The 17,414-nt window shown below is 40.5% G+C and overlaps 1 protein-coding gene across 1 annotated transcript in view; it reads left to right on the forward strand.

The window, feature by feature from the left end:
* Nucleotides 1-17,414, forward strand: part of RGL1 (ral guanine nucleotide dissociation stimulator like 1) — a 135,860-nt gene that overhangs the window by 32,516 nt on the left and 85,930 nt on the right. The window contains exon 3 of the mRNA XM_052653520.1: nucleotides 14,204-14,412. Coding sequence (XP_052509480.1) covers nucleotides 14,204-14,412 — 209 coding nt within the window. The remainder of the gene's footprint in view (nucleotides 1-14,203; nucleotides 14,413-17,414) is intronic.

The raw sequence follows: 17,414 nt of genomic DNA on the forward strand, positions 1-17,414 counted from the left end.
CAATTTAAAGAGGTATTTACTTTAGCAGTTCAGCTCAAAGGTGATGACCAAGCATTGTATGCTTTAATTGTACATGGACAGGCTCTTCTTGTGTATATATACAGCCTTTTTTTTTTTTTTAATTTGACTGAATTTAGAATAATCAAGAAAAAGATTACTTAGGAACATAATGTCATTGGATAGATTCATTAGATAAAGAACTCATTTTTATCTTAAAACCATGTATTTAATATTCTTGAAGTGCTTATTGATGTGACTATAAGCTAATTTCTGGAGATATAAATACGAATATGCCTTTAACGAATTTATGGTCTAGTGGAGGATACCTATAAGTAAACAGATGCTTACAACATACTATGAAAAGTGTTTGGCTGTTATGAATGAAGCTGCTATGAATGTTTCTGTCCATGCTTTCTGGCAGACATAATACTCATATCTTGTAGGAATGGAATTGCTGAGTCAAAGGATAGGCATGTTTAGCTTTGGCAGAGACTTGGGACTTTATTCTGAAACTAGGATTTGTGCTTTAGAAAGATGATTTTTAGCAACACTAGTCTTAGTCTAAGTTGCTTCAGCTGTGTCTGTCTCTTTGCAGTCCTATGAACTGTAGCCCACCAGACTCCTCTGTCCGTGAAATTTTCCAGGCACGAATACTAGAGTGGGTTGCCATTTCCTTCTCCAGGGAATCTTCCTGACCCAGGAATTGAACCTGAGTCTCTTGTGTCTCCTGCATTGGCAGGCGGGTTCTTTACCACTAGCGCCACCTGGGAAGCAAGACTAGAGGCAAGTGAAACCAGTTAAATGCTTGTTACACATACCCAGTTAAGAAATGAGATCTAAATTAAGGTAAGACAGTGAAGATGGGGGAGAAGAATAGAATGGAGACATATTTAGGGAATGGGACACATTGGATTTTGGAGGTGAAGGGGGAGATAAGTTGGGAATAAAGATAATTTGTAGGTTTATGACCTGGATCATTAACAGAGTCAGAAGCTAGAGAAGAGTTGAGATTTTAGAGGAGTAAAAAGAGAGTTTCTTTTTGGATACACTGAATTAGAGTTCCAGGTGAACATGTGGTAACCGGAAATTCAGGTCTAGAATTTAGAAGGGAAGTTAAAGTAAGAACTGGAGATAAAGATTTGGGAGTTAGTATAGTATTTGTTAGTTCCAGAAGGTCTTGTAGGTCTTCATGTGTCTTTGTGTTAGTTGCTCAGTTGTGTCCAACTCTTTGCGACCCCATGAACTGTAGTTCACCAGGCTCCTCTATCCATGGAATTCTCCAAGCAAGAATACTGGAGTGGGTTGCCATTTCCTTCTCCAAGGGATCTTCCTGACCCAGGAATCAAGTCCATGTCTCCTGCATTGGCAGGTGGATTCTTTACTACTGAGCTACCAGGGAAGTCCCTCAAGTGTATTTAGGAAATAACAAAACAATTAAATTAGGGAGAATTATTCTAGCTCACTGCTGACATAAGCAGAGGGCACTAAGTATTTGAAAATTAATTTGACCTGGAAGCAGAAACGGAATCTAGTTCCATGCTTTCCTTATGGTTGAAGCTCAGAGTTGCAAGAGACTTTTATTCCCATTAGTTCTGAAATTCTTTCTTTAGGGCCACTGCTTATTTATCTAGCATTTATTTAACCTATTAAATATTCACTAGCATTCAGCTCTACACATCCTTTCCTTCCATGCCACTGAATGAAAAAATTCACGTTCATATTATAACCTGTACTGTTAAGTTTTTAGAGTATAGTCCTTGATTTCTTTTATGGGTTCCCTTAGCCTCTCATTTGGATTCTTTACATAACGGGAGCTCCTTTAATAACCTTTTTTAACTGACTGACGTTAAGAGTGAGTCATGAGCAATGGGAATGATGTTTTCTTTACCACCAACATGCCTATTTTTTTTACATATATTTTTGACACATTAAAATCTAGTGGACAAAATGATTCCATTGTCAAAAGTTTCTGTTTGCTTAGGGAAGCTGGATCTGTGTTTTTGCCAGGTATTTGTTCTTTCTATCCTCTGCCCTCTCCTCTATATATTTGTAACAATACTATATATTTGTATTAAATATCGGTATTTACAAAACTGCCACTTTGTCTGGCTATACCACATAATCAATCATATTGTCATTTTGCTTTTATTTCCTCTCTTTCTAAAAATATAAGGAGAGTGTCTCATGACTAGATAGATTTATAAGTTTAGCAGGCAGGAAAATTAATTATCTGGAAATCAGACTGTTAATGAATACTCCTCCCTCCCTCCTGGGATCCTACACTGTCACTTCTCATGCAACTTACGGACCTTGTTCTCCTGGCTTGTTTTGAGCCCTTGAATAAAGTCCTTCCTCTTTCTTAGACTTAATTTACTTATTTAAGAGACTATAATCATGAGAGGGGAGTTTTGTTTTCCTCCAAAGAGAGTGTTTAACACAAAAACACTTTTTTTTGGTCATCTTTAGGTGTCAAAGATTTCAGTCAATGTCAGATAATATCAAGAATATCTGATGCAGTTAAGACCTAATTTTGGTGAAAGTAATTGGGTAGCGGAAGGAAAGTGAAAACAGAAGGATTTTCAGTTCAGTTCAGTTCAGTTGCTCAGTCATGTCCGACTCTTTGCGACCCCGTGAACCTCAGCACGCCAGGCCTCCCCGTCCATCAGCAACTCCTAGAGTTTACCCAAACTCATGTCCATGAAGTCGGTGATGCCATCCAGCCATCTCATCCTCTGTCATCCCCTTCTCCTCCTGCCCCCAATCCCTCCCAGCATCAGAGTCTTTTCCAATGAGTCAACTCTTCGCATGAGGTGGCCCAAGTATTGGAGTTTCAGCTTTAGCATCAGTCCTTCCAAAGAACACCCAGGACTGATCTCCTTTAGGGTGGACTGGTTGGATCTCCTTGCAGTCCAAGGGACTTTCAAGAGTCTTCTCCAACACCACAGTTCAAAAGCATCAATTCTTCGGTGCTCAGCTTTCTCCACAGTCCAGCTCTCACATCCATACATGACCACAGGAAAAACTGTAGCCTTAGTATTATATATAAGTTGGTACAAAAGTAATTGCTATTTTGCATTGTTGAACTTTGCTATTTGATATTGGGACACATTCTTAAATAAATGTAGTTATGTTATATATCATTTTAGTGTGTATTTCTTGCTTTCTATTTTGCAATAATGAATTATTACTTGCTGTTTATATGTATTTTAGACTATAGAAATGATGTTAGACAAAAAGCAGATTTGAGCGATTTTCTTATTTGAATTCAGAATGAGTCATAAAGCATCGGAGACAACTTCAACATGAACAACACGTTTGGCCCAGAAACTGCTGATGAATGCACAGTGCAGTGGTGGTTCAAGAAGCTTTGCAAAGGAGACAAGAGCCTTGAGGATGAGGAGCTCAGTGGCCAGCCGTCAGAAGTTGACAATGGCCAACTGAGAGCATCATTGAAGCTGATCCTCGTACAGCTACATGAGAAGTGGTGCAAGAGCTCTGCGTTGACCATTCTGTCCTCCTTTGGCCTTAGAAGCAAATAGAAAAAGTGAAAAAGCTCGATAAGTGAATGCCTGAAGAACTGATCCCAAATCAAAAAATTATTGTTTTTGAAGTGTTCTCTTTTTCTACACAACAACAATGAACCATTTCTCTATCCGACTATGATGTGCGACGGAAAGTGAATTTTATATAACCAGCGGTGACCAGTTCAGTGATTGGACCGAGAAGAAGCTCCAGAGCACTTCCCAAAGCTAAACTTGCACCCAAAAAAGGATCACGGTCACTATTTGGTGGTCTACTGCTGGTCTGATGCAGTACAGCTTTCTGAATCCTGGCGAAACCATTATGTCTGAGAAGTACGCTCAGCAAATTGATGAGATGCTCTGAAAATGGCAATACCTGCAGCCGGCATTGGTCAACAGAAAGGGCCCAGTTCTTTCCCACAACAATGCTTGACTGCACATCGTATAACCAATGCTTCAAAAGTTGAATGAATTGAGCTACAAAGTTTTGCCTTATCCACCATATTCACCTGACTTTTGGTCAAGCATCTCGACTACTTTTGGAAGGGAAAATGCTTCCACAACCAGCAGGACACAGAAAATCCTTTCCAAGAGTTCGTCGAATCCCAAAGCATGATTGTTTTTTCTTTGTATAGGAATAAGCAAACTTATTTCTCATTGGCAAAAATGTGTTGATTGTAATGGTTCCTATTTTGATTAATAAAGTTGTGAGCCTAGTTATAATAATTTAAAATTCAGGGTCTGAAACTGCAGTTATTTTGTGCCAACCTATATAGGTGGTGTTGGTGGTAAAGAACCCACTGCCAGTGCAGGAGGCATAAGAGACTCAGGTGTGATCCCTGAGTCGGGAAGATCCCCTGGAGGAGGACATGATGACCCACTCCAGTATTCTTGCCTGGAGGATCCCATGGTCTGAAGAGCCTGGTGCGCTACAGTCCATAGCGTCGCACAGAGTCAGACGTGACTGAGTGACTTAGCACAGCACAGCACACAGCATACAAGATTTTATCTGTAGAGTCCTGAATAGTTCTTGAAACCATTCAACACACCTTCAGCTCCATTTTCTAATTTTATTTCTTGCAACAGTCCTATGAAGTATGGAGATTCTGGGCTATTTAGTGACCTTAGGTGTACAAATAAGGAGACTGAATCCATAATACTATGTCACTATCCACAATAGTGTGTTAATGCAGCACTCTGCAATAGAAAGACATGCATGCTAAATCACTTCAGTCGTGTCCCACTCTTTGCAACCCCATGTACCACAGCACACCAGGCTTCTCTGTCCATGGGATTCTTCAGGCAAGAATACTGGAGTGGGTTGCTGTGTCCTCCTCCAGGGGAGCTTCCCAAACTAGGGATCGAACCTGCGCTTCTTACGTGTCCTGCTTTGTCAGGCAGGACCTTTACCACTGGCACCAACTGGGAAGCCCAATAGAAAGACAGGGCTGGTTTTATATCCGGACTCTGTCAATTATGCTGATTGGCTGACTAAAGTTGGATGAGTCATCTCAGTGCACCAGCCCTGAGCACGCTGTCTCATGCATTGGACCTGGACTGGCAATCTGTTTCACATATGATAATGTACATGTTTCAGTGCTATTCTCTCAGACTGGGATGACCCAGAGGGATGGGATGGGGAGGAAGTGGGAGGGGGGTTTCAGGATGGGGAACACATGTAAACCCATGGCTGATTCATGTCAATGTATGGCAAAAACCACTACAATATTGTAAAGTAATTAGCCTCCAATTAAATAAATTGAAAAAAAAATAAAGTTGGATGAGACCTCTCACTTCTCCAAACCTCAGGGTCCTCAAGTCAGGATTCTCAGAGTCAGCCACGACTGAGTGACTAACAGTAAGTTAAGAGATTCCTTAATGTGATCTACAGAAGAAGAATTAAATTAATGACTAAGTTGGGAAACTTCAGGCAGCTGCCACCTTCTGCTCCCCCAGAGACTAGTAAAGGAACACTTTAGATCTCACTAGAAGATGAAGCACCATGGAACTGTCCGTGGGATTTATGGCGGTCTGGGAAAGCTTCTGGGCTGTGAGGAAGTGTTTCCATTCAGAGTGGGCTTCATTCACAGGGAATATTGGGTCACACAGAAGCTCACTACCCCCTGCTGACCTTTTCAGACAGAGGTTGGCCGGACTGCACAGAAACAATGAATTCCAGAAGGCTAGGGCCCCTGTTAACCTGTGACCTCAGAATAGGAGGACCTTGGACATCTGAGGTCTGAAAGTGAGAGGAAGGAGTTGTGAATTTTGCAGGTTCACTCTGGACACAGAATCCTGTGTGATGATCTGTGATGTAATTTGGCACATGCTGGAGTGACTGTTTTAGTTCAAACCTCCCTCCCCGCTGTAACTCTAATTCCTTGAACTTCTCAAAACAGCATGTGATTTCTTTACTTTGCAAAGTCTTTGACCAAGACAACGAAGCTTTAAGTTATTGCCTTAGGTCCCAAAGTAAATTGGCCTCAGAGATAAAAATAGAAGCCAGGTTAACTCGCAACCTCTTCGTTAGCATTCTGAGCTTCAAGCAGCAAAGTAACATGTAAAAGTGAAATTATTTTATTTGAAAAATGTAGTCAGCACACTCCCTTGAATCCACTTAATTTTTGAATCTGTGCTGAAGTGGGTTGCCATTTTCTTCTCCAGGGGCTCTTCCCAACTCGGAGATCGAATCCAAGTCTCCCACATTGCAGGCAAACGGTTTACCCTCTGAGCACCAGGGAAGCCCATCTGCCTCCTTAAAAACTCCCTTAAATCCTTAAAGGAAGACATCACTGAGCGTTTGCGTCAGAGAAGATCCAGTCTGTTATGGGTTAACACCGTGTGGAAGAGATTTATAGCCAGGAGGATGACCATTTTTTACGGGGATGGAAAACTCAACTTCCTGTTTCCCCTCAGAGAGTTCCTGGACTCTATGGGGTGATCTAGGAAACCCCGAGGAGACAGGATGGCGGAAGGGGCTGAGATTTCTGTCGGATAAAACACTGGTCCTTGTCTGTTATTACAGCTCTCAGCGTTTTCCTGAGGATGCAGCATACTCATCGTAGAAATCTGACCACATTCTAACATGTGGCCTCAAGTGAAGTCAGCTCTTGGGGATCTTGTAATTTTGTTTGAGGGCATATGAATTTGTCAGTTGCATACTCCTCCACCTCTTCTCCCTTCACATTTCTGCTTTTTTCTTAGTTCAGAGGCATAATTTTCTGTCTTCTATGAGGTCAGCCTTGATTGGAGTGGTCACAGAAAGACAAAAATGTTCCACTGGTGTGAAGTCTCTCCTGCATTTACCATTGGCATAATCTGAGAGGGAGTCCTAGGTAGTGGTACACTGGTAAATCACCTCTTCAGACTCAGAGCCCCGACTTGGAGCCAGTTTGCCAGTTTCCATGGTGTAGCTGTTTCCACCATGGCCAGATTCATAATACCAACATGATGTCATGGAACATGGGGCTGAGGAATGTGTACTATCGGCTCCTGCAAGCGGAACAGGCTAGCTCCAGCACGCTGCTGGCTAGACCTCGATAGGTTTGTGTAATTAGGTGGAAGGTGCATGTGTTGGCATATGTAAGTCTGGCAGTGGTGTTGCTTCCGGGTTATCTGCCCAGAAGTGCTACCACAGATCAGGTGAGTGTAAACTTGCCACATGTACTTCTTTTAGTCACAGACATCTTTGCTCTTCAGTTCAGTTCAGTCGCTCAGTCGTGTCCAACTCTTTGCAACTCCATGAATCGCAGCATGCCAGGCCTCCCTGTCCATCACCAACTCCCAGAGTTCACTCAGACTTACGTCCATCAAGTCAGTAATGCCATCCAGCCACCTTATCCTCTGTCGTCCCCTTCTCCTCGTGCCCCCAATCCCTCCCAGCATCAGAGTCTTTTCCAGTGAGTCAACTCTTCGCATGAGATGGCCAAAGTACTGGAGTTTAAGCTTTAGCATCAGTCCTTCCAAAGAAATCCCAGGGCTGATCTCCTTCAGAATGGACTGGTTGGATCTCCTTGCAGTCCAAGGGACCCTCAACAGTCTTCTCCAACACCACAGTTCAAAAGCATCAATTCTTCGGCACTCAGCCTTCTTCACAGTCCAACTCTCACATCCATACATGACCACAGGAAAAACCATAGCCTTGACTAGACGGACCTTAGTCGGCAAAGTAACATCTCTGCTTTTGAATATGCTATCTAGGTTGGTCATAACTTTTCTTCTTGGAACCCTCTTAATTTGGATGTCCTTCCAGAGGCCGTCCTCCATCATCAATTCTGTTTGTTCTACACACTCTGCCTGGAGAGTGAAGCTGGTTTAATTGTTGTAACTCGTCATTGTTCAGTTGCTAAGTAGTGTGTAACTCTTTGCAACCCCACAGACTGCAGCACGGCAGCCTTCCCTGTCCTTTACCTTCTCTCAGAGCTTACTCAAACTCATGTCCATTGAGTCACTGATGGCATCCAACCATCTTGTCCTCTGTTGTCCCCTTCTCCTCTTGCCTTCATTTTTTTTCAGTATCAGGGTCTTTTCTAATGAGTTAACTCTTTACATCAAGTGGCCAAGTATTGGAGCTTCAGCTTCAGCATCAATCCTTCCAATGAATATTCAGGGTTGATTTCCTATAGGATTGACTAACTTGATCTTGCAGTTCAAGGGACTCTCAGGAGTCTTCTCCAGTACCACAATTTGAAAGCATCAATTCTTCGGTTCTCAACCTTCTTTATGGTCCAACTCTCACATCCATACATGACTACTGGAAAAACCATAGCTTTGACTGTAGAGAGCTTTGTTGGCAAAGTGATGTCTCTGCTTTTTAATACGCTGTCTGGGTTTTTCATAGCTTTTCTTCCAAGGAGCAAGCATCTTTTAATTTTGTGGCTGCAGTCATCATAGCTCTTACATATTTCCGTCTTAGACCTCCTTACCCAGCTCTTGGATTCTGACTGCCTATTGGACTGTATACCATTGGAAAATCCTAACAATACCTCAGATTTTACGTTTCTTTGTTTCTTTTTGGCCACAGCACACGGCATGCAGGATCTTAGTTCCCCAACCAGGGATCGAACCTATACCCCCCGTAGTGGAAGCACAGTGTGTTAACCACTGGTCCACCAGGAAATCCCCAAGTTTTACATTTCTAAAGTGGAATTCAGTGCCTCTACCCCACAGAAGACTGGCTTCCCCTTCTCGGTTTTCTTTCTTGGGGGTGGTATCCTTTTCTTTCCAGTCACTTTCAGATGTTGCCTCTATGCAGTCCCTCTTGGTTCCTGTACGCTATTTACCTGTCTCCCCACCGTTTTACTTGCATTGCATTGTAATGGTTTCTCTGTGTTCATTTTCTCCATCATGTTGAACATCCTGGGTGTTAGAACCGCATGCCGTTTGCCTTTGTATCTCTGCTGTCATGCACAGTGCCTGACACGTAGTACCATTTATTCAATATGTGGCTGAATAAGTAGATGAATAAATGAGAGATCCATTCTGTACCCTTTGTGTGTATATGGCATAGAGTTGCCAGACTTAGGAACTAAAAAATACAGGGTGCCAGGTTAGTTTGGAAATTCAGATAAACAGCAAATAATTTTTTCAGTATGTTCTTGCTGTTGTTCAGTTGACAAGTTGTATGTCTGACTCTCTGCATGAGTAGGTGCTAAATACTGCAGGTAACATTTATGTTCACAAATTATTCAATTATTTATTATTTTTTTCTAAAAATTTAGCTGGGCATTCTGGCAACCCTAACCTAGCAAAAAATATGTCAGCTGACACCCAGAACAGAAGTTCACGCAACACAGAAGCTCACACTGAGCTTGCTATCACATGCCTTAGGGTTTTGTATGGACTCTGCCTTACATCTCTGAATGTCCTATGTGTAAATAGTTCACTTTACTCAGATGCACTGGGCTGCTCCATAACGCTGTGCTTTATGCCATTACATACACATAGTTTTCCTTTGCATGGCACGGACATTTAATCTCTGCGTGTTTAGGCAATGTGGACAAATGATCAGAGTTTGTGAGTCATCTTATGATATTTCCTATGCTGTGGTGGTTTCTTATTGTTTTTGGGTAGTGGTTTCAGGGCATTTGAATACGGGATACAGAACGGACCCTTGGTATTCTGAGATGCATGTACAGAGAGGAACATGCTATTAGAGTTCTGTAAAACCTTGGCTCTGGGTTTTAGATTTTCTTAGGGAGTTATGACTGGAAGAGTTCTCACTATTTACATTACTGCTCGTGCCAGGATGCCCGAGAACTGATGTACTAAAGATTAAGCATGGCTTGGAGAAAGACTTAATACTGTCTCCAGTCTAATGAGGTTGTTTACTTAACACGTTCCCTGTTAAAGTATCAGATGACTAAAGGATTATTTTGATTGAAGGGATTTTTTTAAAAATTAAAAACACCCAAGTTGTGAACAGTTTATGTTTTAGAAGGCAAAAGCGTGTATTTCTCAATGACTGGAAACACAGTTGAAATATGGCACGTTTCATCTCTCACATTCTTTCTCCTGTCCCTCTAATGTCAAAATTGGTAATTATAGAAATTCCATGGCTAGGACAGTTGGGCAGGGTTTTAGATATTTACCCCATAGGAGTCAGGCATATTCTCTGAGGAAATGCTGAATTCTAATGGCAGACGGATTGGCCAAAAAACAATCATGAAACATTTTTGTGGCCTCAGTATCGTGATCTTGTCAGTAAAGCGATGGTCTCTGATTAAATCCAGATTGGGCTGTTTCCTGTTAGCGTGCTAACCCAGAGGGCAGGCTCAGCCCTCCGTGTCTTGCTCTCTAAGTCTGAGTTATTAAACACTTGTCTGCCAAGACTTTCCTCACTGCCTCTCCCCACTATTCTTTTAAACTAGAATTTGAAGATGTTGAGTTATCACAAACAAAAACAGACCCTAAAGTCTCTTAAAAGGGTCATGTCGCTATTAAACATTTTAGCTTTTCCAATCTACCCATAGGCGTAGGATATTTTTGTGTGTTTCACTTTTTATAACTTTATTTCAATTCCAGTAACAAGCAGATAATTACAAAATTTTTATTTCATAAAAATGTACTTTATTTGCTCTTGTGTGCATGCTCAGTTGTGTCTGACTATTAGCAAACTCGTGGACCGTAGCCTGCCAGGCTCCTCTGTCCCTGGAGTCTTCCAGGCAAGGAGACTGGAGTGGGTTGCCATTTCCTCCTCCAGGGGACCTTCCCGACCTTGAACTTGTGTCCTCTGCATTGGCAGGCGTATTTTTATACCACTGTGCCACTTGGGAAGCATGTACTTAATTTGAATACAGGCAAATTAAAACTCATCTTCAAAAATCTGGCCTTCCCCTTGCTAACGAAGAGATATTAGTGTACTTAGCAAATGGTCAGAAAATAATATTAAGCAAGTGCTCTGACACTGACATGTATTGTTATTTTTTGTGAGAACAACTTTAGGCATCAGAGTAATTCCTGTACTTCATTTTATGCTATTGCCCTTGATGCTCATTTGTTGCAATTAGAGAATAACTCTTAAAATCTAAATATTCAAAGTATTCTATTAGCTGTTCTGTTAGCTTGGTCATGGTTCTTCCTAATGTACAGATGCAAACACTGAGGAACAGAAACCATTAAAGGCATTTATGGGGATCAGGCATGTGTGTTGAGATTTTCTTCAGAGTAGAAGGAGTGAAAGGAAGCGACTGGGTTAATGAGTAACATGAATCCATTTCCAAGCGAGAGCATTGGCTTCCTGCCAAATCTGCTTTCTGGCAGGAAAAGGGACCCACTTCATCAGGGTCTTTGACAAGCATTTTTCTCTGTGTTTGAATTTTTGGCCACATCACTGCTTAGGGAAAAATTAGTTCTCTTAAACAGTTACTACTTTTAATAAGAAAAGATTTAGCTTTAAAGTGGTGTTTGCATTGTAAAATAGTATCATCAAATTACAAAGTTTATTGATAAGGGAACGCTGACATTGTCACAAGATAAGGAAGCTTGATTTAGAATTAGAGCTTGAATATCCGTAGAAACTGAAAAGCCATTCCTTTTATTGTTGTTGTTGTTAACATTTGACCTTGAGGTATATTTTTTAACTTCTGCTTTTTAAGTGATAATTATCTTGAGCAGATCTTTTGAGGTGACACAGTAAAAGAAAACACAAAATATCCCTACATTTTAGTGGTATTAAGAAAGAGATCAAAGGAATATAGATGTTTGAAGGTAAAAATTAATTTTATAATGTCTTGTTTGTTTTTTTTTAAGTGAAAAGAGGCAAATGTGAATTAAGTTTCAACTGCATCACAGTGACTTAATAAGCTAACATTTTCTAAAATATGTTCATCCTAATGTTTTGCGGGGTGCTCTGAGACCAAAGGGAAATCCATTAGGAAATGTCAGATACCATATCCTTCTTTGGAGTTTCATAGCATGTTAGCACATTAAATACTGTGTGTAAGAAATTCTATGGAAAAGAAATATATTGGGCTTTGTTTAACTCCATAGTTCCCAAATTTGAATGCAGGATGTTTTGAAACTAGTGTTTTACAGCGCACATTTAGGCCAACACTGTACCAAGTAATTAAAAATGTAATTAGACATTGAAACCATGTATCTTCTTCATTGATTGTTTCTAGTTAAAGTTAACTGAAGCTCTTGGAAGACAGATGGGTATTATCAGGCCTGTTCTCAAACTGCTTATAGAGTGATAATGAATAATTATAAGGCCATGATCTGAGTCCATTTGGTAGTTTTGCCTGAATCACAGCCCTTTCCTTTGTAAACTAAAAGTATCTTTTGAAAATTAAATAAAGAAATCAAGGCACCCCCCGCGTATGCCGGAGTCTTATGATTAATTCCTGCTGGCAGTTAGCCATGATGACATTAAGCTGTTCTAAGCCCTTTCTAAAAGTGATGGCCTTTACTTTGGTCTTGCGGAAAGCAATTCTTGCCTGCTAATTTCCTTCCAGTGGTTTAGCTTTTGACAGGACAGGTGAAGAAATAGCAAACGTGTGACTTTGTAAGCACAATGTCATCATTTAGAGATTTCAGTTCTCTCTTTTTTGCTCCCCTTTAATTGTCACGTGTCTGATTATTTCAATTTAGGAAAATCTGATCTAAAACAATTCACACTTAAAATTGAGAGACATTGCGTGGCGATTGTCTGCATCACTTAGAATGATTCTGTGCGCTAGAACAAGTTCCTTTCCATAGGTCATCTTCCCCTATGCCTATGAAGGGCAGGTTGAACTCTGAAAATTGCTTCACTATATAATTTGTTCGGCACAGATTTATTGTAGAATATGAGGCAGACTCGGATTTTTCTTCAGTTTATTTCTCTTCCCCATACTCAGTTTTAAAGCTTTACAGATTTTATTACTAATCAGTTTTATGTATTACAGTTTATGTCTCCAGGGGGCAATTATACCTACCAATACTATTCACAGTCACTTCATTCTCAGGTGGTAGCTACTTTTCACAGGGAAATATTTTCTCTTTGTTGTTGTTGTTCAGTCACCAACTGGTGTGCAACTTTTTGAGACCCCATGGACTGCAGCATGCCAGGCTTCCCTGTCCCTCACCATCTCCCAGAGTTTGCCCAAGTTCATGTCCATTGAATCGGTGGTGCCATCCAACCGTCTCATCCTGTGTCACCCTCTTCTCTCTTGACCTCAATCTTTCCCAGCATCAGGGTATTTTCTAGTGAGTCAGCTGTTCGCATCAAGTGGCCAAAATGTTGGAGCTTCAGCTTCAGCATCAGTCCTTCCAGTGAGCATTCAGGGTTGATTTCCTTTAGGATTGACTGGTTTGATCTCCTTGCAGTCCAAGGGACTCTCAAGAGTCTTTTCCAACACCATAGTTCAAAAGCATCAATTCTTCAGCACTCTGTCTTCTGTATGGTCCAGCTCTCACATCCTTACATGACTACTGTACTATAACATTGCTAGTCTCCAAAAGGCAGGAGTCATGCACCTACCTACCATTTCTATTCCTCATCCAAGATTAGCTGAGGCCTGCTTGGTAAAACTGCTGCTTAGCCAAGTTTGTTGATTAATGATGATATTGAATGTGTTTTGCCTTCCATGGACCAAAGAACATTACATAGTCAGATTTCCCTAGATGTCTGTGGAGAACATACTCCTCCCAAGGCTGATTTTTTTTTTTTTTTTCCTCCAAACTATCAACATAATGTCATCTGGCTCACACAAATCTAAAAGTTTAATAAGCAGTTCTCCAGAGTCTGTAGGATCAGTGCCAGCACCCCATTGTAGGCACTGTCTTTGAGGATGAGTTAGAAAGCTTAAAGGGAAAAAAAAGCTGAGAAAGTTAGAAAAGTTAGAAAGCTGAAAGGGAATGATTGATAGCATTTGCTCAACTTGATCCCGGAGTCATAGAAAACATTCTTGACAGAATATGCCAGCAACGTAGTTCTTGATAGGGAAGTGAGCAGAAGCAAATGTTGAAGTAATCCCTCTGCTTGTGGGATCACAAGCAGATGCCACCCCAGTACCCCGACCACCATCCCACGCTCCTGCACTCAGTCAGGTGAGAGGAGTGAAGTTAGCCTTTCCTGACTGGTAGGGGAGTTAAATAAGAGCAGGGAAAGCATGACGGGCCACGCTTCATCCGGTTCAGTGTTTTCACTCTTACTTTAGGGAATCGTTTCTCCTGATCATAATCTTGAGTTTATTGTGCAGGTCGAAGGGGACCAGCTGCCTCCAGGACACACAGTCAGTCAGTATGAGACGTGTAAGATCAGGACCATAAAAGCTGGCACCTTAGAGAAGCTCGTGGAGAACCTGCTGACGGCTTTTGGGGACAATGACTTTACATATATCAGCATCTTCCTGTCAACATACAGAGGCTTTGCCTCCACTAAAGAAGTGCTGGAGCTGCTGCTGGACAGGTAAGAATCTGAAGCGGTGGTGTGAGGTGACAGAAATGTCAGGCTGTTTGCAGAGTGAAGGCATGAAGTTCTTTTTCTTTTGAAAAAAATTTATTTTAATTGGAGGATAATTACTTTACAATATTGTGATGGCCTCTGCCATATATCAGCATGAATCGACCATAGGCATATGTGTGCCCCCTCTCCTGAACCCCCCTCCCACCATGCTCCCCACCCCATCCCTCCAGGCTGTCACAGAGCGCTGGCTTGGGGTGCCCTGCATCATACATCAGATTTCCACTGGCTATCTGTTTTACATATGGTAATATATGTGTTTCAGTGCTGTTCTCTTAAATTGTCTCACCCTCTCCTTCTCCCATTGTGTCAAAAGTCCTCCCCAATTAGGTAGATAGCAGATATGAATATTTTAAAAATAGAAGTAATTCATGTGTGTAGTGAAAAGTTCAAACAATAAAGAAAATTCTGAAAAAAAAGTAAAAAATAAAACGTAAAAATTTCTGTTTACCTAAGTCCCTTTCCCAGGCCCATTCTTCCTAGGTAATAACTGTAAACTGTTCCTTTTGTATTATTCTCAAGCTTTTCTAGGTGTATATAAATGTATGTTTATATATTTGTATTTATATATGATATTTATGTATATTTATAGTATGAATAGAACCACAGTGCACAGTGTATTCTGCAGCTTTCTTTTTTTACTTATCTATATTTTGGAGATTTTTTTTTTTTACTCAGTAAAGTCTTTAACATATATAAAGAGTTTAGAACAGTGGCTGGGATATTGAAAGCTCAAGAAATATAAATTATTGTTATTAAAGTCAGCACATGTAGGTAGATACTATATTCTTTTTAGTGACTTTATGGTATTTATTGGATAGAATGTTCTGTGTGTGTGCAAGTATTAACACTTGTCTGAGAATTCTATAGGATAATTTCACAGAAGAGTGACTGATGGGTCAAAATGTATGAGCATTTTAAAAATATATGTTTATCTTTATTTATTTGGCTGCACTGGGTCTTAGTAGGGGTTCCCTGGTGGTCAGATGGTAGAGAATCTGCCTATAATGCAAGAGACTCAGGTTTGATCCCTGGGTTGGGAAGATCCCCTGGAGAAAGGAATGGCAACCTACTCCAGTATTCTTGCCTGGGAAATCCCATAGACAGAGGAGCCTTAGTAAGGCACTCCAGATCTTTAATCTTCATTGCACCATGCAAGATCTTTTTTAGCTGTAGCATGTGAGGTCTAGTTCCCTGACAGGGATTGAATCCAGGCCCCAAGCATTGGCAGCCTGGAGTCTTAGCCACTGGACCATCAGGGAAGTCCCCAGAATATATGAGTACTTTGAAAAGTGAACGATGTTGCTAGATTGCCCTTCAGAAAGTTGTGCCAACCACTCTCCTGTCCACAGAGAATGAGGGTCCCTTGCTTTCCCTATACTCTGGCCAGCTGTGAGTAGTATTTTCATCTCCATCATTGAAACCATCTCTGCTGTCATCTGTCTGTTAAAAAGGAGCTCATTGTTTTTATATTTATGTTTCTTAACATTATGAGTGAGGTTTAGCATGTCTTGAAATACTTATTGGTCATTTGTGGGTTTTTTTGTGAACTCGTATGTTCATATCTTTTATTTTTATTTTGGATTATTGTTACCTAATTATTGATCATCTAATTATAACTCTTTGTCTAATAACAAAGTTAGGTTTCTTAAAATGTGTGTGTGTGTATATATGTGTATATATATATATTCTTTTTTTGTCCAAGCTGCACAGCATGTGAGATCTTAGTTCCCCAACCAGGGACCATACCTCTGCCTCCCACACTGGCAGCTTGGAGTCTTAACCACTGGACCACCAGGGAGGCCCCCACATTTTTTGCTTATATTTGTTGGAAATATATTTTTTTTCTAATTTGTTCCTTGGTTTCAAAAGTTGTTTATAAATATTCTTTTTTATGAAGACATTAAAAATTCTTTTCATGCAGTCATTTATCAGTCTTAAGGCCTTTAATAATCTAATTCTGTTATGATGTGAATAAGATATTGACAACAGGGAGTTTTTCTCAAGGTATTTTCTTCCTAGATACATCTAGAGTGAAATCACTTGGACCAATGGATGTTCTTATGTTCACATTCAGGAAGCATCCACAGAATGTCTTAACTGGATCAGTGCATAATAAAGCCTAGACAGCTTTGGACTTTGACATCAGTGGGAAGTTCTGTAGGTTTTTTACACAGCAGTAATTAAAATATTAAGCCTGGCGTATAAACCTGTGGGATTAGTGAGTCATTTCTTTCATAGTCTCATAGTTGTTAGCCTCACACCTATCAATAGAACCTGAAGAATGATATGCATTTTCTTTCCTCTGTTCTGTATTTATGAAGAGGATGCAATATGCTCTTGGCAGGCAGTATGAGGAAATAGGTCAACACATCAAAAACTCCTACAAGTTTTCCTTGGAACTGGTAACCTCCTCTGCTTATGGGGTAACTCCACTGATAATAGACCACAGATGTCTATCATCCGTGAAGGGGAGTGCACATGAATTCCAGCTGCTCATCATAACTAGTGGACATACACACAGGAACTAGAGTGTTTAGTCTTTGACTCATGTACACCCAGCTTTTGTGTGATGATTTTTAAAAATCTTCTGTTTGTTTTCCTATTATAGTGGGTATACATTTTTGGATTGTTAAAATATTATGACAATTGTTACATAACAGAATCAACATGAATTGAAATTATATTTAATTCAAACTATCATTTAAGGTATAACTGAATGAAGAGTTAAGATATATCTTGAACCATTTACGTGGGCCAAGGCTTGACTTTGAATTTAATCTCATAGTCAGATCCTTTGATTCTGACATGAGTGGAATCAACACGTACTGAAATGTTTTTAAAATACCCCGTGCTCTGCAAAACACCATATGGACGAAGCAGAAATAGGAGACTTGGTAGTTCTCACCCTTGTGATGAATTTACTGTGAAGCTGCTGGTGTTTAACC

This window comes from Budorcas taxicolor, chromosome 16 (genome assembly GCF_023091745.1).
Source record: "Budorcas taxicolor isolate Tak-1 chromosome 16, Takin1.1, whole genome shotgun sequence".
Lineage (NCBI taxonomy): Eukaryota > Metazoa > Chordata > Mammalia > Artiodactyla > Bovidae > Budorcas > Budorcas taxicolor.